The 21,880-nt window shown below is 39.5% G+C and overlaps 1 protein-coding gene across 1 annotated transcript; it reads left to right on the top strand.

Moving 5' to 3' along the window:
* The first annotated feature begins 5,398 nt into the window (after positions 1–5,398).
* ttpa (tocopherol (alpha) transfer protein) lies at positions 5,399–14,283 on the top strand. Its single transcript, XM_036565387.1, has 5 exons — positions 5,399–5,707; positions 8,307–8,460; positions 9,494–9,687; positions 10,954–11,064; positions 13,468–14,283. The coding sequence occupies exons 1-5, from the start codon at positions 5,513–5,515 to the stop codon at positions 13,678–13,680; spliced, it is 867 nt and encodes a 288-aa protein (XP_036421280.1). The 5' UTR covers positions 5,399–5,512; the 3' UTR covers positions 13,681–14,283.
* Positions 14,284–21,880: the final 7,597 nt, after the last annotated feature.

Raw genomic sequence — 21,880 nt, 5'->3', positions numbered from 1 at the left:
TCATCTCACCCCTCGTCCTCTCTCTTCAGAAGCCAGGCTGGAATAAATCAAAATACCCCCCCAATAATGATAATAAAGCCACCCCAGGCTGGAGAAACCGCACCGAGCGTCCTGATTAGGAGGAGGAGGAGGGGGGGGGGTGCTGATGACGTCACACGGCGCAGGCAGATGTCTCGCCTGCTGAACAAACAAATAAATAAATAAATCCCTCTCCGCGCGACCTTGGATAGGCTTACATTACATCCCCCTGAAATGCGTTGGGAATATCTGTACTGTATAGTACACTCCTAAAAAGATGGTTCTTCAAGGGTTCTTTAGTAAAGAAAATGGTTCTATATGGAACCATGAACACTCAAAGAGCCCTTGGCATGATTAAAGGGTTCTCTGCACGGTGAAAGGGTCCCTTCGGATTTGTTGTATACGGTTCTATACGGAATCTTTTTGAAAAGGGTTCTATTTAGCACCAAAAACGGTTCTTCTACTGTGACAAGCTTGACGTAGTAACAACAGCAGAACGCTTTTTGGTGCTCTATAGAACCCTTTTCTGTATGGAATTATGTACAACACAGAACCATTTCACCATGCAAAGAACCCATTAATCATGCACAGGGTTCTCTGAGTGTTCATGGTTCCATATAGAACCATTTTCTTTACTAAAGAACCCTTGAAGAACCATCTTTTTAAAGAGTGTATTTCATGCTGTACATGTTCATATTCAGTTTTATTTGGAACCATAGGTTCTGTATACAACCTTTTTTATGATTAAATGGTTCTTCAGAGAGAGAATGTGTTGTAGATGGTTCTATAGAGCACCAAAAAGGGTTCTGCAATTGTTACAGGCTTGATATCGTAATAATAGCAGAACCTTTTTGGGGACTGTACAGAACCCTTTTCAAACAGGTTCTATATAGGAACATCGACAGCACATTCTCCATCAATCTGAAGAACCCTTTTATGATGCAAAGAACCATTTAATCATGCAAAGGGTTCTCTGAGTGTTCATGGTTCTATGTAGAACCATTTTCTGTAATAAAGAACCTTTGAAGAACCATCTTTTTAATGAGTGTATTTCATGCTGTACATGTTCACATTAAATTTTTTTTGGAACCATAAGTTCTACATAGAACCCTTTGCACTTTGCATGGTGAAATTTTTCTTCAGATTGCTAGAGAATGTGTTGAAAATGGTTCTAGATCACCAAAAAGGGTTCTGCTATTGTTACAGGCTTCATATTGTAATAATAGCAGAACCTTTTTTGGTGCTGTATAGAACCCTTTTCAGAAAGATTCTGAACAAAATCATGTACAACACAGAACCATTTCACCATGCAAAGAACCTTTTAATCATGCAAACAGTTCTCTGAGTGTTCATGGTTCTACATAGAACCATTTTCTTCACTAAAGAACCTTTGCAGAACCATCTTTTTAAGAGTGTATATTTCATGCTGTACATTTTCCGATTCAATTTTGTTTAGAACCTTGAGTCCAATATAGAACAATTTGCATGATTAAAGGGTTCTTTGCGTGGCGAAAGGGTTCTTCAGATTGATGGAGAATGTGCTGTAGACGGTTCTTTATAGGAACATTTTGAGTGTATCCCATTTATTATATTTATTATTATATTTACTATAAGTAGACATTCTGATTCAGGTATGTGGCACATGTGTAATTATATCAAAGATTATTATGAAACTCATAAAAGCAAAACGTTTACATTGTGTGAACATTTCCTAATAGACATGTTTCATTTGCTCACATTGAAAAATGTAATTATATTTATATATAAATATACAAATATTATATGTACACTCACCAAGCACTTATTAGGTTCATTAAGAGCACTGCTGTGTCTGATCCACTCGTACCAGCACAACACACACTAACACACCACAGTCAGTGTCACTGCAGTGCTGAGAATGACCCACCAGAGTGCAGATACGGGAAGGGATACCTCATAAATAAATATAAATATATAAATATTTTTATTATTTATTTTATTTTGATACATTTTAAGTTGGAGTATTTTGTAGTTTATATATTTACAATTGTAAGTTTTTTTGTGGTCTGTTTTGCATCAAAACAGAGTCTGCTTCATCACTGCTAATGAGGAAAGCAGACCACCAGTGCTGTAAACAAACTGTGAACAGAGACTCTGGGAGGTCAGACAGGAGCTGTTTTGGTTTTCTATATCAACATCTACAAATTTCCCAATGGATTCACCTGTTTCTGATCCAGATTTACTCGTCTTTGAGAAATGAGTGCAGCACACTGGCTTTATGAGTCTCAACACATAATATAACAGCGAGATATAGTATCATTAAATGTCGCCACCTAGAGGCTACTGAGCTGCTGCCCTGCTGGAAAAAACATAGAAACCTTTAATAGACAGATAGATAGATACACCGATCAGGCATAACACTGTGACCACCTCTTTGTTTCTACACTGACTGTCCATTTTATCAGCTCCACTTACTATATAGGTGCACTTTGTAGTTCTACAGTTACAGACTGTAGTCCATCTGTTTCTCTGCATACTTTGTTAGCCCCCTTTTACCCTGTTCTTCAGTGCTCAGGACCCCCATGGACCCTCACAGAGCAGGTACTATTTGGGTGGTGGATCATTCTCAGCACTGCAGTAACACTGACGTGGTGGTGGTGTGTTAGTGTGTGTTGTGCTGGTACGAGTGGATCAGACACAGCAGTGCTGCTGGAGTTTTTAAACACTGTGTCCGCTCACTGTCCACTCTATTAGACACTCCTACCTTATCAGTCCACCTTGTAGATGTAAAGTCAGAGACGATAGCTCATCTGCTGCTGCACAGTTTGTGTTGGTCATCCTCTAGTCCTTCATCAGTGGTCACAGGACGCTGCCCACAGGACGCTGTTGGTATTTTTGGTTGGTGGACTATTCTCAGTCCAGCAGTGACACTGAGGTGTTTAAAAACTCCAGCAGCACTGCTGTGTCTGATCCACTCATACCAGCACAACACACACTAACACACCACCACCACGTCAGTGTTACTGCAGTGCTGAGAATGATCCACCACCCAAATAGTACCTGCTCTGTGAGGGTCCATGGGGGTCCTGAGCACTGAAGAACAGGGTAAAAGGGGGCTAACAAAGTATGCAGAGAAACAGATGGACTACAGTCTGTAACTGTAGAACTACAAAGTGCACCTATATAGTAAGTGGAGCTGATAAAATGGACAATGAGCGTAGAAACAAGGAGGTGGTCATAATGTAATGCCTGATCGGTGTATACAGATATATAGATAAATAGATAAATAGACAGATAGATAAAATATATGGACAAAAATATTCTGACACCCCTCCTAATTATTGAGTTCAGGTGTTTCAGCCACACCCATTACTAACAGGTAGATAAAATTAAGCACATAGCCTTGCGATCTTGAGAGACAAACACTGGCAGTAGAGTGTCGTATTGAAGAGCTCAGTGACTTTAAACGTGGCACTGTCATAGGATGCCTCCTCTGCCACAAGTCAGTTTGTGAGATTTCTGTCCTGCTAGATCTGCGCGACAACTGTAAGTGCTACTATTTTGAAATGGAAGTGTCTTAGCTACAAAGCGGCAGACCACACAAACTCACAGAGTGGGCCGCCGAGTGCTGAAGCGCACAGTGTCTATCCTCTGCTGAATCATCACTAAAGAGTTCCAAACTGCCTCTGGAAGCAACATCAGCATGAAATGGGTTTCCATCACTGAGCAGCTGCACACAAGCCTAAGACCACAATGCCAAGTGCCGGCTGGGGTGGAGTAAAGCGCCACTGGACTCTGGAGCAGTGTAACTGTATTCTGTGGAGTGACGAATCAGCTTCTCTATCTGTCAATCTGATGGACGAGTCTGGGCTTGGAGAACGTTACCTGCCTGACTGCACTGTGCCAGCTGTAAAGTTTGGTGGAGAAGGGATGATGATATGGGGCTGTTTTTTAGGGGTTGGTCTAGAACCCTTAGTTCCAGTGGAGGGAAATCTTAATGACTCAGCACCAAGACATTTTGGACACTTCCAACTTTGTGGAACAGTTTGGGGAAGAACCTTTCCTGTTCCAGCATGACTGAGCCCCAGTGCACAAAGCAGCTCTATAAAGGCCTGACTGGGTGAGTTTGGTGTGGAAGAACTTGACTGGCCCTCACAGAGCCCTGACCTCAACCCCATCCAACACCTTTGGGATGAACTAGAACAGCGATTGCAAGAAAGGCCCTCTCATCCAACAGACACTCTCCAAAATCTTGTACAGCTGCAAAGGGGGACCAACTCCATATTAATGCCTATGGATTTAGAATGGGATTCATAAAAGCTCCTGTAGGTGTGATGTGTAGGTGTCCCAATACTTTTGTCCATATCGTATAAATTCAACTTTATTGTCAGGGCTCAGTACAAGGCAATGACATGCAGTGAGCATCTACCAGAAGAGTAAACAGTAGCACTGTGCTAAAAATAACAGAATGTACAATAACTATGACAAGAATAAGAATATATGTATATATAATACATTTGATAAATAAATTAACAATATAAATACCAGATTTAGAGTCAGTATACATATATAATTACATATGTATAGTTAAGTATATATAAAAATACAGTGCAAAATATACAGAAATGTAAATATATACAGTGTTTACAGTGTAGAGTATGTACAGAATGTCGTGTACTGTTAAGTAAGTAAGTGTTTCTGTTGGTTCCTGATGGTTTTGTAATGTGTTATGGCTTTTTTAATGGGTTGCTATCACAGTGTAAAGGATCCTAATGGTTTAACAGGTAATCAGTGGCTGATTCTAAATGCATTTGATGGTTTCCCAATGGGATCTAAAGGTCTTCTGCAGGAACCACTGATTCCCATTAGAAAGCAAAACCCTTAGTGGTTTATAATGGTCCTTTTCCAGCAGGGGTGTATGTAACACCCTTATATTAATTAATTTATTTATCGTGTTATCGTGCACCATTCACTCTGGGCCCACTGGCACTTATTTATTAGTTAGCATCAGCACTTACACTGACGTCCTATAGGGGGCGCAATTCAACGTGAAACTGAGCCAAGGACTTTGATTGAACTATCGAGGCTGACTGAATCCCACTGTAATGCTGGTAGACTGTGTTCTGACCAATGGGTGAAGCTCATGTGTGTTCAGGTTTAAACACATTGCTGATTATATTGAAATACGACACAATCTGAAGGCAGAAAGCTCCTAACATGGGGCTGAAACTGGCTTCTTGGCCGAGTTTTCCGTTCCACCTTAAATGGTACATTCTGGCGCCCGGAAAGCGCCTGGAAGGTGGCAATTGCACCATTTAAGGTGGAACGGGAGATTCGAACAAGAAGCCAACTTGGGCCGTCCGGGGCGGCGTAGGGGGCGGTGTAGGGGGCGGGGAGCGGGGCCCGGTGCTGTGTTCAGTGTGTCCGGTGTGTCCGCTGTTGTGTAAGTCCTGTGGGGAGCTCTGTGGAGATCCTGTGGTGTCCGTCCCGCAGACCCAGCATGCAGTGATCCGTTATGAAGGCTTCAGGGTTTCCTCACTGCGATCTGAACGACCTGCCCGCCGACTCGAAGCGGGTTAAGCCGTATGTGCGGGAGCTCCGACAGCGGGCAGAGAGAGAGACCTTCTCCAGAGTGCAGCTGGATCTGTCTGACCACTTCTTAATCAAGTTCCTCAGGGCGCGGGACTTCGACGTGGACTTGGCGCTGAAGGTCTGAGCTCGAGCCTGAAAACAACAACTGCACTTTATCACAGCCAGTTTACTGAGTTTACTGGGTTTACTGGGTTAGACGGGTCACTGAAGTACATCTGACAGTCTGTCTGTCTCTTTGCCTGTCTGTCTATAACTGTGTCTGTCTATATCTGTGTCTTACTGTCTGCTTGTCTGTCCGGTTCTATCTGTCTTTCTGTCTATATCCGTCTGTCAGTCTATCTGTAAGTCTGTCTGCTTGTCTCTCTGTCTGTCTATCTGTCTGCCTGTCTCTCTGCTTGTCTCTGTCTGTAAGTCTGTCTATATTTGTCTGTCTGTGTATTTGTCTCTTTCTATCTATCTGTCCGCCTGTCTCTATCTCTTTGTCTGCCTGTCTCTATTTTTCTGTTTATCTGTCTTTCTATCTGTCTGCCTGTCTTTCTATCTGTCTATTTGTCTGTCTGTCCGTCTATCTATCTATCTATCTATCTATCTATCTATCTATCTATCGGCCTGCCTGTCTGTCTGTCTATCTACACCCGTTTCCAAAAAAGTAGGGACGCTGTGTAGAATGTAAATAAAACCATAATGTAATGATGAGCAAATCTTTAAACCCTATATTTAATTGAAAATAGAGACCATATGAAATGTTGACACTGAGAAATGTTACTGTTGTTTTTGAAATATGTGCCCATTTTGAATTTAATGCCAGCAACAAGTTTTTAAAAAGTAAGGAGAGGGTCATGTTTACCGCTGAGCTGCATCGCCTCTTCTTTAAACAACACTGTGTTTCTGAACTGAGGAGACACTGCTGTAGCTCTGAAAGAGGAATGTTTCCCGTTCTTGCTTGATCACTCAGTTTTTTGAGCTTCTACTTTTGGTGCTTTCACTTTTACTGCAGTCACAGTGCTGTTACTGGACAGGTTAATCCTCTACAGGCCCCAAGTTTTACTGCACACTTCTATAATCTCAGAATAGCTCAGCCAGCATCGAAGATCTTGTAGTTACTGAATAGTAATAAAGCCTTATGTAATAAGCCTGGGATTTTAAGGGGTTGAAGATGTTTTACTATCTCTGGTGATCTGTAAACCTCACTGTAGTGCTTATAGTGGAAACTAATATGTTGAGGTTTGAAACTCCAGTACAAGTTGTGATAAGCAGAACAACACTGGGAACCAAAAAACATCAAAAGTATACAGAGAGTTTTTTTTTCAGCCTTTCCAAGTTAATTTGTAGAGCAGTTCAGTTTGGCAGCAGTCTGGACTGTTGTATACTATCATTGTGGGGCAGTTACTCTAATTACCCCTTATCTTATGATGAAGGTCAGGAACAATGTTTCTTTCATCAAATGTAGGCCAGATGTGTTAAGGGAGCTTTAACAGACAATATAAGTAGATATATAAATGTGTACTTTAGATGCACTTTGTTGATAAGCTGTAAGCAACAGAATCATGTCCATTTCTTTCAACTTTAAAGGAAAACTCCACCCAAAATGTTCAAAATGTCTGTATAACTCAGTGTTTGCGATGTAAACAGACTGATTCAGAGTGGTTTGGTGTGAAATGGTTCAGATGTCTTTACAGTGGTGGTGATAGGAACCAGGGGTCGCCATGACTACAACACAAATATAGACATTTTATTTACTATCCAGAACCACCAGTGAACCTACACGAGTCTTCTGAGCTTTATAGGGAATGTTGATGATGGAAAATAGTGGAAAATCTGAAATAATAAGTTTTCTTTGGGGACTATTTTGCCTCACAGCGCCCTGCATGTATCCCTCCACCATGAATGGATTAAAATCAATTGATTAAAATACATTATATGTCCAAAGGTTTGTGGACACCCCGTTCTTATTAGTGAAAGTCAGCTGCACTCGCTGTTGACACAAGTTCAAATACACACACAGCTTGTTTAAACTCCATAGAAAAGCACTGACCAATAGAGTGGGACACTCTGGATCAGCTGCTGATGAACCTGAGGTCACCATGTTCAATGCACCATGTGAGCTGGAGGGGTATAAAGTCCCCCAGCATTGGGCTGTGGAGCAGTGGAGCTGTGTTCTCTGGAGTGATGGAGCTCCATCCAGTACCTTTGAGATGAGTTGGAGTGATCCAGAACTGACCATCCAACATCAGTACCTGACCTCAATCAAAGCCTCACAGCAATGTTCCAACATCTAGAGTAAAGCCTTCCCTGTTACTTCAGCAAAGGGGGGAAAACTCGTTATACTCTTAATTTTGAAAGAAACATCAGATGACCATTGGTGTCCACAAACTTTTGGCCATATAGTGTATGTTGTAGACCAAAACTATCCTAAAACAGTGTCTCAGTCATCAGGCAGTGAATTCATAACCATTTCATGTAGTAACTTTCTGTGAGGGAGCTTTTAGAGGTGGACGTCTGGTTCCTATCACCACCACTGTGAACAGTTCTGACTCTGTAAGTTTCTCTAGAACAGAGCGTTTCACACCAAACCACTCTGAACCACTCTGTTTACATCTTAACCAGTTAATTATGAAGGAATATAGAAAAAGTGGTGGATATTTTCTTTAATTTACATGTTATTTTTAGTATATTTGTGATCGTCTACCACACATAACATAAACTATTCTCTACAGCTACTGATTAACTATCATAAATGGAGACAGGAATGCCCTGAGATCAGCGCCAATCTGCGACCGTCCTCCGTCATCGGCCTTCTGAAGAACGATTATCACGGAGTCCTTCAGTCCAGAGACGATGCCGGAAGTAGAGTTTTAATTTACCGGATAGGTGAGTGTTCTGCTTTACTGCGTAGATCAAAACTGTATACTGTAAAGCAACACACAGTACAATACACAGTAACTGGCAACAGTTTCTCTAATAATTTACTGCTTATTTTCCTTATACTTATTATAAAATACTTTACTGTACTTATAAATACAATTAAAAGGGAAACTCCACCAATTCTTCCAAATTTCTGCATAATTAACTGGTTAAGATGTAAACAGAGTCATTCAGAGTGGTTTTGGTGTGAAACGCTCTGTTCTAGAGAAACTTACAGAGTCAGAACTGTTCACAGTGGTGGTGATAGGAACCAGACGTCCACCTCTAAAAGCTCCCTCACAGAAAGTTACTACATGAAATGGTTATGAATTCACTGCCTGATGACTGAGACACTGTTTTATGATAGTTAATGATAAAGTTTTGGCCCAAAACATTGTGTCAATTTTTTTTATCTATTCATGGTGGAGGGATACATGCAAGGCACTGTGAGGCAAAATAGTTCCCCAAGAAAACTTATTATTTCAGGTTTATCATAGTGTCTTCTGAGTGTTTATATGGAATGTTGATGGTAAAATAGTGGAAAATCTAAAATAATATAGTTTTAGATATAATATATCTTTGGGGACTATTTTGCCTCACAACGCTCTGCATGTATCCCTCGATTGTAAATCTGTTTTAAAAAAACTACATTTTTGACCAAAATCGTCTCAAAACTATCATAAAACAGTGTCTCAGTCATCAGGCAGTGAATTCATAACCACTTCATGTAGGAACTTTCTGTGAATATAAACTTACCTTTGTTTATATATACCATGTTTATAGATAACAGAAGCCACATAATCACATCTATTAGAGCTCATTGAACAACTCCACACAGTTTGAGGCGAGTCTCTGACTTATGCATGCAGTTAGCACCATGCTACATCAGCCTCGTAGCTCTAGTGCTAAAACTAAGGAAGTTCAGACACCTTTCCTGATTCATTGAGCTGCGGTTTAAGACTGTAAATGTCCTGCCTTGTTTTTCCTCGTGCTTCTTCAGGTCAGTGGAATCCGAAGGAGTTTACAGCGTATGAGGTTTTCCGGGTGAGCCTCATCACGTCAGAGCTGATCGTCCAGGAGAGAGATACTCAGAGAAACGGCCTGAAAGCCATTTTCGACCTGCAGGGCTGGTGCTTTGCTCACGCTTTCCAGATAAATCCTTCCTTAGCGAAGAAGATTTCGTGTGTACTCACAGTACGTGTTTCTTACAGTGGTTTAAACCTCTGAGTTCTGATGTAGTTTCACTTAAACTGCAAGTCTATTACTCAGTTATTAACTGTATGACTACTACAAATAATTTAGTATCCAATATGAATTATTCAGAACCTACAATGAATTATTCAGTAACTACTATTAGTTATTTGGATATTCAATTTGGAAATATTCACTTTCTGCTGTGCATTATTCAGAATCTAATATGATTTATTCGTTATCTGTTATGAACTATTCAGGATCCACTATTACTTATTCAGTGTCCACTATTATTGTATGTATTATTCAGTATCTACTATGAATTATTCAGTAACTACTATTAATCATTTAGGATCCGCTATTACTTATTCAGTGTCCACTATGAATGATTCAGTATCTACTATGAATTATATAGTATCTATTATGAATCATTTAGGATCCGCTCTGAATGATTCAGTGTCCACTATGAATGATTCAGTATCTACTATGAATTATTCAGTATCTATTATGAATCATTTAGGATCCGCTATGAATGATTCAGTGTCCACTATGAATTATTTAGTATCTACTATGAATCATTCAGTATCTGCTATGAATTATTCAGTATGTACTATGAATCATTTAGTATCTACTAGGAATCATTCAGTATCTGCTATGAATTATTCAGTATGTACTATGAATCATTTAGTATCTACTAGGAATTATTCAGTATCTGCTATGAATCATTCAGTATCTGCTATGAATTGTTCAGTATTTACAATGAAAACTGATGTTAAAGTTCTGTAGTTATGAGAGTGAGGAATTGAAGTGTGGACTCACATGTGGGCAGTATAGGAGGTTAAGGTTTAGCCCCGTAAATGGCCAGGGCCCACCAGTGGACCCAAAGTTTTATTACACACTTCTATAACCTAAGAATAGCTCAGCCAGTTTGCATTGAAGTCTCTGTAGTTACTGAGTAATAAGCCTTAGTATAAAAAAGCCTGGGATTTTAAGGGGTCAACCTGCTGGTCAGAAAAAGGACATTAAAACGTAGAGCAGAGTTAGCACCAAAGTGCCAAAACCGCTTTCAGTATTCCAGGATACTGAACACCAATGAAAACAATTCTTAAACCTTTATAGCAGAAAGTGTTTACTATTATATTATACTATGATTCAATATAATATTAAATACAACACCAGTGCACTTCAGTACTGATGCCTTGTGGAGTCACTGGTTTGTATGGAAACACTAAACTAACAGGTGACCATATTAATTCCTCTGTTTCACAGGATTCCTTTCCCTTGAAAGTTCGTGGCATCCACCTGATAAACGAGCCCATATTTTTCCGTCCAGTCTTTGCCATGATCCGACCATTCCTGCCGGACAAGATCAAACAACGGGTCAGCACCATTTATCTACTTCAGCACCAATTTCCTGTTAGAAACTTTATTAGAAACACCTACCGTGTACAAACCTGATTCCAGAAAAGTTGGGACAGCAGATAAAATGCAAATAAAAGCAGAAAGCGGTGATTTATAAATCTACTTTGACCTGTATTTAAACAAAAAGAGTACAAAGACAAGATGTTTAATGTTTTACCCTTATCAACTTTTTGCAAATATATATGTTCTTTCTGAAATTGATGCCTGCAACACGTTCCAAAAAAGCTGGGACAGGAGCAGTTTAACATCTTCATCAGGTGATCAGGTCAGTCATGCTTGGGTATAAGTAAAGCGTCCAGGAAAGGCCGAGTCCTTTATGAGCGAGGATGAGTCGAGGCCACATTGCCAAAAATGCATCAGCAAAAAATCTGTTTAAGATCAACGTTCCTCAAAGAGTGATTGAGGATTTTTAGATGTTTTACCCTCTACAGCGCATAATATCATTAAAATATTCCGAAAAAAATTGGAGAAATCTCTGTGCGTAAAGGAAAAGGCTGAAAACCAACTGAATGCCTCCCTTCGAGCCCTCAGACTGGCCTGTTTCTGTGATGGTGATCACCACGGCGGTTCGGGAATGCTTTAACCCTTTTGTTGCCATGTGAAGGCTACAGCAGAGAGCTAAGAGCAGGTTTTACAGTGATCTGGCTGTGTGTTTGTGCTGTATTTCTGGGTTGTGGGATGTTAGAGCTGGTTTCTCTCACTCTGGCTAGTGACGGCAGGTCCCTCTGAGTGTTCGGGCGTGTAAATCATGTCACTATTTTTAACCCTTTGTTTATAATATGAAGGCTAAAAGCAGAGATGTACATATAACAGTAGCGAGTGGGTTTGGGTGATTTTGGAGCTGGACTGCTGGCTGATGGATGGTTGCAGGTGGATGAAATCACTCTGGATGGTGAGGCAGAGTCTGATGAGTGATCTGATATGTGCATCATGTCGCTGTTTTAACCCTTTGTTGGAATATTAATGACCAAAAATCAGAGCAATAATATCAGGATTTGGGGTGATTTTCTGAGCCGAATCACTCACTGATGCTGACGTCACAGCTCGATGAATGCTTGCTAGTTAGGGGCGGGTCTGCTGAATGTCCTGATATGTGTATCATGTCTGTAGCTTAAACTGTTCTGAAGTTATGAAGGTAGAACTTGGCTACCGTTTCGCAAATTGTGGCCTTCGAGTCCAAGTTAATAAACTGTTGTCTGTGAACACCGTCCATCACTGCACCCACAAAGCAAGTTAAGACTTTACTGTGGACAGTGGATGTCACATATCAACAACGTCCAGAAACACTGCTAGACGGCGTCTGTTTCAGGGACATTCATGACTATTTCAACATGTCAACACTGAGCCACATTCTTCACGTCTTACAACAGCATGCAGGTGCTAGACTGGCCTGCCTGCAATCCAGAACTGTCTCCTTTTGAAAACGTGTCTTATTTAGTTCAAAATACCACAACGAAGGCCCTGAACAGCTGCACAGCTGAAGACTTGTGTTACTGAGGAATAGCAAAAGGTTTCGCTTTGAAAACTAGATCAGTTTGTGTCTTCAGTTCCCAAACGATTAATAAGTGCTGTTGAAGGAAAGGTGATGTAACACAGTGGGAAACATTCTCCTGTAACAACTTTTTTTGGTATGTATTGCAGACATCATATTTGGAATGAGCACATATTTACGAAAACAAGTTAATGAGATAAAACTCCAAATATTATCGTGTTTTTAAACTGTCTTCAATTCAATACAAGTCAAACAGAATTTCCTAATTGCTGCTTTCTGTTTTTATTAGCGGTACCAACATTTTTCAAACTTCCAATCACCTACTTGTACTTCCACTAACTGGCCACTTTATTAGAAACACCTACCTTGTGCTTCCACTCACTGGCCACTTTATCAGAAACATCAACCCTGTGCTTCCACTAACCAGCCATTTTATTAGTAGTACCAACCTGGCGCTTTCACTAACTGGCCACTTTATTAGAAACACCCACCTTGTGCTTCCACTCACTGGCCACTTTATCAGAAACACCAACCTTGTGCTTCCACTAACCAGCCATTTTATTAGTAGCACCAACCTTGCGCTTTCACTAACTGGCCGGCCACTTTATTAGAAACACCTACCCTGTGCTTCCTCTAACTGGCCACTTTATTAGAAACACCTACCAAATAGCTCCACTATGTAGGTGTAAAATTTCAGACTGCAGTCCAGATATAATTTTGGGTGGTTGACCGTTCTCAGCACATCTAGGTTAAGAATGGACCACTATGCAAATATATCTGTATATATATAGAGAGGCTCTGTGGTCACAAACTGACACTGAGAAAGGATTTAACAAAGGAAGTTAATGAGCCTTAATCTCATCCGACAGATTCACTTTCATGGCAGCTCCTACACGGTGAGTCTTTTCGAGCATTTCCCAAAGGCCATCTTCCCCCCGGAGTACGGAGGAACAGGCCCCAGCATGGCCGAGGTGTGCGAGGAGTGGACGGACTTCATCATGCAGTCCGAGGATTATCTCCAGAAACTCTCCGCAGATTTAGGAGGCGACTCCTCTCAAGGCAGCTCCTGCAGCCATCGCTGATCCACACACCTCACGCCAAAACTGCGCTGTGAGGTCTGGGTGATGCTGTGCGATGGTTATGACTAAAGCGGATGGTTTTAACACTGTAGGTGTTTAATTGTGTGTAATTTTAAGAAGAATAACTACTTGGAAGTGCAGCTTATTTATATGTACAAACATCCACTGAAATCTTAGGAGTTAGATAGATCTGCTTTATATATGTTGTAAATTACTGAACAGCAGTTTTATACTTGCGTTATAATATTTGAGATTTTAGGGATAAATTAGCTGTGAGAGAATAGAACCAAGAAACGTAAACAAGGTTGTGAAGGATTTTGAGTTTTATACCTCTCAACTTCTGACATTGCCTGTAGATGTTATATAAGCTACCAAAATTGATGAAGGGAGATGTGGGATATATTAATGCTATATATACATATATAAAAGATTGACATGGATATGGTCTTAATACTCAATATTATCTGAATACTAATAATGAGAAAACCAGAAAGTGCTATTATAGTAAAATCTGTATTAATTGTCTTAACTTTTATTCTAAAATTTATACTGATGAGACTTTACTGCACTACAACACTGTGATTAATCATTTATTATTCCATCAAATTGACATGTAGTCAAACTCGTGTTTTTAGTCCGTATACTTGAGGCCTACAGTGCTGTGCAAAAGTCAGAGACCCTTCATTTATCTAATATTCAGTCAAAATGACCATTAAGTACAAGTTGTTCCAGACATATTTCTGAAGAGATTAGATGTAAGATAATCCACTTACATAAGGAATAAGAAAGTTTCCAAAACAGGAGTTCAAGAACTGACTAAAAGCTACAGAGAAAATGGGGCTCCTAACAACCACCTGGAAGACCTGGTAGACACCAAAACTGCCCCCATCAGATAAACAGCACTTAAAGCTTTCGTCTCTGAGAGAGAGGAGAAAATCAAGCTGCTTCAGATCTGAAAACATCCACAGGTGTTTCTGTCCATCCTTCCACTGTGAGAAGACGACTCAGCGCTATGGGTCTGAAAGGATGTGTAGCTGTCAAGAAGAACCTCACTGAGAAAAGGAGACGGACACATCAAACAAAGAAGCTGAACGATGGACTGACCAGCCCAGAGTCCAGACCTCAACACCACTAAATGTGTTTGATTACTTCAGAAAACGATCAACCAGCTTCTAAGACTGAACTTTGGAGGTGTGTCTGCAGATTCTTTGAGGAACTGAAAGTGAGTCTCCTGAAAAGAATGGAAGCTGGAATGAAGGGAAAGAGTGACTCACTGACACTCAAACAGCTGAGAGTAGATTTAGCTGTTGAGGCTTCTGTATCATTTTGACTGGACATTATATAAACGAATGCTGATCTTTGGCCTTTGCACAGTTCTGTATATAACTGAAGGAAAGTTCAGGGCAGGACTTTTTACCCACAGGACTGAACCAGCACTCACTGTGAAACACTGAACACTGCTGCTGTCTGTAAAATAGTCTCACCTGTCACTTAAACATGTAGTCTACATTGTTTCTGTTACTTCCTGAATTACCTGTATTTACACTGCAGGTGAGAAACGAAACTCAGGGGCTTCCATACGTTACGCTCTTAAAGAGAAAGCTACCTAAATGATTCCCAGCTTGGATGCACAGCTCTAGGAAAAAATCTTTAATCGGTATAGTTTGTATTAGGAAGGTTTTTAGGGAACCAAAAGTGGTTCTTATATCACATTGGAGCACCTTTGTTTTTAAAGGGGAAATCCACTGTTTTTTTGAAAATATCTGCATAATTAACTGGTTAAGATGTAAACAGAGTCATTCAGAGTGGTTTGGTGTGAAACGCTCTGTTCTAGATAAACGTACCGAGTCAGAACTGTTCTGACTCGGTACGTTTGGTGATAGGAACCAGACGTCCACCTCTAAAAGCTCCCTCACAGAAAGTTATTACAGGAAATGGTTATGAATTCACTGCCTGATGACTGAGACACTGTTTTATGATAGTTTTGAGATAGTTTACAGTAGTTTTTGACCTAAAACTATTGTATTTTTACATTTTTTAAAGAAGACAAAACAGTCCCCAGGTCCGGCATCAGGGGTCATTAAAAAGGGCGACGCCCCACCAACCAAGCATCATGGCCCACTAAACCCACTGCTCTTTATAAACACTTCTGCAGTGGCAAGCGGCAAAAAAAAAATAGTGAAGCTAAACTTTCTGCTGCTGCCACGAGTCCCTAATATAAAAGGCTACATTCATTAACATAGGAGAGTCTGAGTGAATCTCTCTGCATTAGCTGCATGTTAGAGATGCTCTGTTTGCTGTGTGTGTGAAGTTAAATAAGATGACAGATTCTCTAAACGAGTAGAACTTTGAAGATTTGCTGTAAATGCGTCTCCCTTATTGATTCTCTCCTTAACGTGTGGCTCATTTAGACAGATCTACCACACATTTAGCGTCCTGTGTGATTTAGTTCTGGCGCTGGGCCTGATAGTCCACCAAAAACTCGTATGTTTCAGATTTTCCACTTATTTTCCATCATCAACATTCCATATAAACTCAGAAGACTCGTGTAGGTTCACTGGTGGTTTTGGTAGTAAATAAAATGTCTATATTTGTGTTGTAGTCATGGCGACAAAACTTCCTGTCTTTTAGTCTTAAGATCTGACAGGTCAAGATAAGATTTTCATAAATTATCACAGATAATCTGATCTTAATTTAGGAATCTTATCTTACAGCATCTTATCTCCAGTTAGGAAATCTTAACCTACTCGATCTAAATCAACAATCAACATTCACGTCTGTTATCTAGCAACCGACCAGACAGCTGAAACGTAATAAAAATAATCAAGTTAGTTAGACAGACAGTTAGCTACTGTTACTGATGTACAATGAAGGTCAAATAAAATTAAAGTGAAAGTTAAGAATATTGTGTCAGCGCTTCGTGCTGTTTATCAGAGCGCCGCCGCTCCCCAGTTTCGGTCTCCATTTCCCAAACACTTTAGCCGAGCGCGCTAACGTTACTCCTCCTAATAAACAGACACACGTTCAGCTCCGTCTCCTCATTATTCACCACCATCACTGTAATATTTCATCATCAACATTAACACACGAAGGTGATCAGAGGGGCGGTGGAGATCGAGTCTGCAGCGTCTGAGATCTTTAAAACGCAGAGTTAGAAAAGAAAATCATCTCACAGTGAAAGCATTTTACAGTAGAAATAAATGGAGCTCATTATGCTGGTAGTGAACTATGCTGCTGACTCAGCTGCCTAAAAACCATAGAAACGAACCTTAAACAGAAGTGAGGACCCTGTTGGGGTTCATCCTAAAGTTAGGACAGGATTTAGGAGGTTTAGTCTAGTTAGGATGTTTGTGTGATTCTGTTTTCTTATCTGGAGTTCATGATGAGGTTATGAAGTTAGGAGCTGTTGTTCTGGAATAGCTTCTGTACGAAATTCAGTCCAGATTGAAGTCATCATGGAGACTAAACTGATCAGATTTCAGACCTGAGAAGTTTCTGTAATACGGCCCCTGGTTCCTATCACCACCACTGTAAAGAAATCTGAACCAATTCACACCAAACCACTTGGAATCACTCTGGTTACATCTCACACACTGAATAATACAGGATTCCTGAGTCAATTTTGCTGTTTGAGAACAAACTGCACATTCTTAGTGTTGAAGAGTGGAAATAACTGGAACTAAGACTTGAACTGCTGTGCATTTTATTTTTCTAATATAAAGAGAAACCACCCATAGCTGTGCTAATTCAAATGCATCTGAGGACAATGGCCTCATTCACCAACCGTTCTTAAGAAGAAATTTCCTCTTTAAACACACTTACGAAGTTGTCACGAAGATTCTGACATTCACCACTGTTCTCTTATGTGGGATTTGTTCTTAGGTAAGAACAGAATCTACACACACTCACGAGCACAAAGATGAGAACAGTTCTGCGCTTTAAGAACACGTCATGAATCTGATGTAGACTTTTTGTTAGAACCTTTCTCAAGAACACACTTAAGAAAGAACTTAAGAAGATACTGGTGAACGAGGCCCAACGTAATTAAAAGTAATTAATACTTAACAAACAGCATATCCTGACTCTTAATGTTAAATTAACTGCTTAAATGTTTACTTTCCACATTTACATACTTGAGTGTTACTTTTTTACTTTCACTCAATTATATGTTAAATTTTTTATCGAGTAAGATTTAGTCATAGTACCCAATATTTCATTTAAGTACATCTCTTCTGCACTTCATCCACCCTGTTAGTGTTTTACTGCATTGATTAGATCATAAAGCACTGCTAATTATATTTTCTGACAATTATTTGAGAAATAACAGTAATGACATGTGCCTTCTTGCTACTCGTCTGTTAATGTACGCTTTAAAATTAGCTCTTAACCTGTTCCCCTTCGGTCCACTTGTGTGGAGACATCAGTTAGATGTTCCTTTGCTCTGCTGCACTTTGCTCCTGGTTTTGGTTGGTAAATACTGTTAGACTGTTGACTTTCCTGGAAATGGGCATGTCAGCAAACTTGTTTCATTCCAGCTCGCCTTTTAGCTCAAAACACTGACGGCTGCATTTACAGTCTGTGCTTCTGTTTCAGAGAACTAGGCGAGCAGAGTTTTTCTTTAGAGTCAAACTGACTGAAGGAAACGCCTTACAGTCACGTTTCATTGTTATCACTGTACAATAGACCTATCTGTTGTAATAACAGCTGTGTTTACAGTAAATGCTCATGCCTTTTCTTTGTAAATATAATATTAAACAGTCAACGCCTCAAAGGTCATGATGTGAATTTCCTTCTTCCTCAAACGTTAGATGCCTATTGTGTTAATCTTTTTTATTCTGGGTGAAATAAACAGATGTACAAGCCTGTGTTTGAACTTTTTAAAATCTGTCTCATGACATTTGACACTCATTTCTGCTGTAATGTTTCACTTTTGCCACCAAACATGAATCACTTCATCACTGAGTCTCACTATCGCCCTCCTCTGGTAGATTACGGACTATTCATCTGAAAAACACACATATTTTTCCTTTTTTTAAAGGGGAATTACACAGATTTTTCTGCATAATTAAACGGTTAAGATGTAAACAGAGTTGTTCAGAGTGGTTTGGTGTGAAACGCTCTGTTCTAGAGAAACTTATTGAGTCAGAACTGTTCACAGTGGTGGTGATAGGAACCAGACGTCCACCTCTAAAAGCTCCCTCACAGAAAGTTACTACATGAAATGGTTATGAATTCACTGCCTGATGTCTGAGACACTGTTTTATGATAGTTTTGAGAAGATTTTGGCCTTAAACTCCATTCATGGTGGAGGGATACACGCAGGGCGCTGTGAGCCAAAATAGTCCCCAAAGAAAACTTTACTATTTCAGATTTTCCACTATTTTCCATCATCAACATTCCATATAAACTCAGAAGACTCGTGTAGGTTTACTGGTGGTTTTGGATAGTAAATAAAATGTCTATATTTGTGTTGTAGTCATGGCGACCCCTGGTTCCTATCACCACCACTGTAAAGACATCTGAACCATTTCACAACAAACCACTCTGAATCTCTCTGATTACATCTCAAACACTGAATTGTGTATAATTAGTAATAATTTAAAAAAAATAGTGTAATTCCCCCTTAACTGAAATAAGGCTTTATTTAGACTCCAATGGTCTATATTACAAATAACAGACCACTCTGTATTTCAAAGACAACTCAGGTTAAAAAACACCCGAAATGCACTTTCTAATTAGTTACATTAATTTAAGTCATCACGTCATTCACCCCATTACGTGACCATATGGGTCATAAACATACATTAGTGTTGGACTCATATGGTCCTCATATCTTTCAACATACATCCAAGACTTTCAAATGAACTGCCCTACACTCCTAAAAATACAGGCCAAAAACGATTCTTTGGGACTTTGGCTTCCTAAAGAATCTTTTAGTGGAAGGTTCTATAAAGAACCACTGCTGTAAATGTAAATGTACATTATTTCACTTAATGTAAAGGTTCTACACCAGTTAATTTTTTCCTACACTCGTAGTAAAAACAGCTTTATATACACGAAAACAGGTTCTGCTATGGTTACGGAAGTAATGGAAGAACCCTTTTTGGTACTATATAGAACCCTTTTCAAAAAGGTTCTACACACTTAAAAATGATGGTTATTTAAGGGTTCTTTAGTAAAGAAAATGTTTCTTTACAGAAACATTAAAGTTCTTTGTATGGTGAAATGGTTCTCCAGATTGATGGAGAATGTGCTGTGTATGGTTCTGTACAGAACTGTTTTGAAAAGGGTTCTATATACCACCGAGAAGAGTTCTTTTATTGTAACAAACCTGACATTGTTACAATAGAAGAGCCCTTTTTGGTGCTACATAGAACCATAAAAAATTCTGTATAGAACCATCTACAGCACATTCTCCATCGATCTGAAGAACCCTTTCACAATGCAAATAACCCTTTAATCATCGAAGGTTCATGTTTCTATATAGCACCATTTTCTTTACTAAAGAACCCTTGTAGAATCATCTTTTTGAAGAGTACCAAAAGAGGTTCTGTGATTTGTAACAGTAGTGGTGCTGCGTCTTTGGTGCTGTATAAAACCACCTTTAAAACAGTTCTTTAAAGAAAACAGGTTGTCCATCATAGAGAACCATTTAACATTCAAAAATGTCTTTAAACATGCAAATGGTTCTTTGAGTGTTCATATATAGCCATTGCCTTTACTAAAGAACCCTTGAAGAACCATTTTTGGGGTTCCTAAATGGTTCTCCACTTGGACTTACAGTGTTGTTTATTAACATGGTACAATACACTGAAATATGAAGCGGCTCAGAGCGGGACTTTAAATTGAAACCTGTTAATGAGCTTAACGTAGTCGAATAACTATGATGTAAATCTGGAGCGATAAGAGAACCAATCTGACTTTATTAGGAAATTATGTTATCAACGTGATTAGAAATCAATAAACACTGTAAAGTCAAAAACATTTGTGTTTTTAATGCACTGAAAAACGTCAGTCTTTGTTCCAACAATGTCTCCGTGGTAAAAACGGTTGATTGATCTGCGTTCAGACTGAGCTTTATTGATGACTCATGCTGAACTGATCAAACGCTCTCTCTCGGCTCTGTCGCTGGGATGGTGGGGGGTTTCAAGGCTAAATGTTGGGAAACATTTACTCCCCGTTTACTCATTCCACTCGTTCAGAGTGATTAAGTTATCCAGCAGAAAAGGTGAGGAGGTGAACTACAGGTGATCTAATCAAATCACAGCTTGTACACAATCACAAAATCCACCCCCCCAAAAAAGAACCATTTAAGCATGCAAGCGGTTGTTTGAGTGTTCATGGTTCTATATAGAACCACTGTCTTTACTAAAGAACCCCTGAAGAACTATTTTTTTAAAGTGTAGGGAAACAAAACTTATATAGGACCATCTATAGCACATTCTCCGTTAATTTAAAGGAGAACTTTTTAATTATATAAAGAACGCTTTAATCATGCAAAGGGTTCTTTGAGTATATAGAACCATCATTTTTAAGAGTGTAGCTTGACATTGTAACAACTGAAGAATGATATGGTGCTATATGGAACCCTTTCAAATAGGTTCTGTATAGAACCATACACAAACATTCTACATCAACCTGAACAATTTCACCAAGCAAAGAACTACAAGCATGCAAGTGGTTTTTAGAGAGTTCATGGTTCTATACAGAACCACTGTCTTTACTAAAGAACCCTTGAAGAACTATCTTTTTTAAAAGTGTAGGGAAACAAAACTTTTCCGTCAGTGTTGAAAAAGCACTGACGTCCCTGAAGAACGTATATCTGGAATGTTCTCTGGTGGTGAAAATCTGTGCTGTCCAGATTGTCGTCTCTGCGGGTGTAACATTCAGAACTAGACCTGCTGTTGCCTCAGGTGAAAATTCAAAAACCATGTCTTTTCTCTTCATTTCAGGGCGAATATCTTCCATTCTTCTTCTTTTCTTCCCTGCAGCCCACAAACAACGTTTGCCTTTGGCATATAAAATTACACTGTCATAATATTTTACGTGATCACTTTCCGTCCTCTTTTTATCCCTCAGAATTAAACAGGCTGTTTTTGTGATGCATTTAAGAATAAAATAAATATGTAAATGAGCTTGGTTCTGATTGGCTGCCCTGTATTGCACATCTTTCAAAAAGCAGTTCAGGCTTCAATTAAAAGCC

This window comes from Colossoma macropomum, unplaced genomic scaffold (genome assembly GCF_904425465.1).
Source record: "Colossoma macropomum unplaced genomic scaffold, Colossoma_macropomum, whole genome shotgun sequence".
NCBI lineage: Eukaryota > Metazoa > Chordata > Actinopteri > Characiformes > Serrasalmidae > Colossoma > Colossoma macropomum.
Note: the sequence above shows the minus strand (reverse complement) of the source record. Positions and strands in the feature narration are given on the sequence as shown.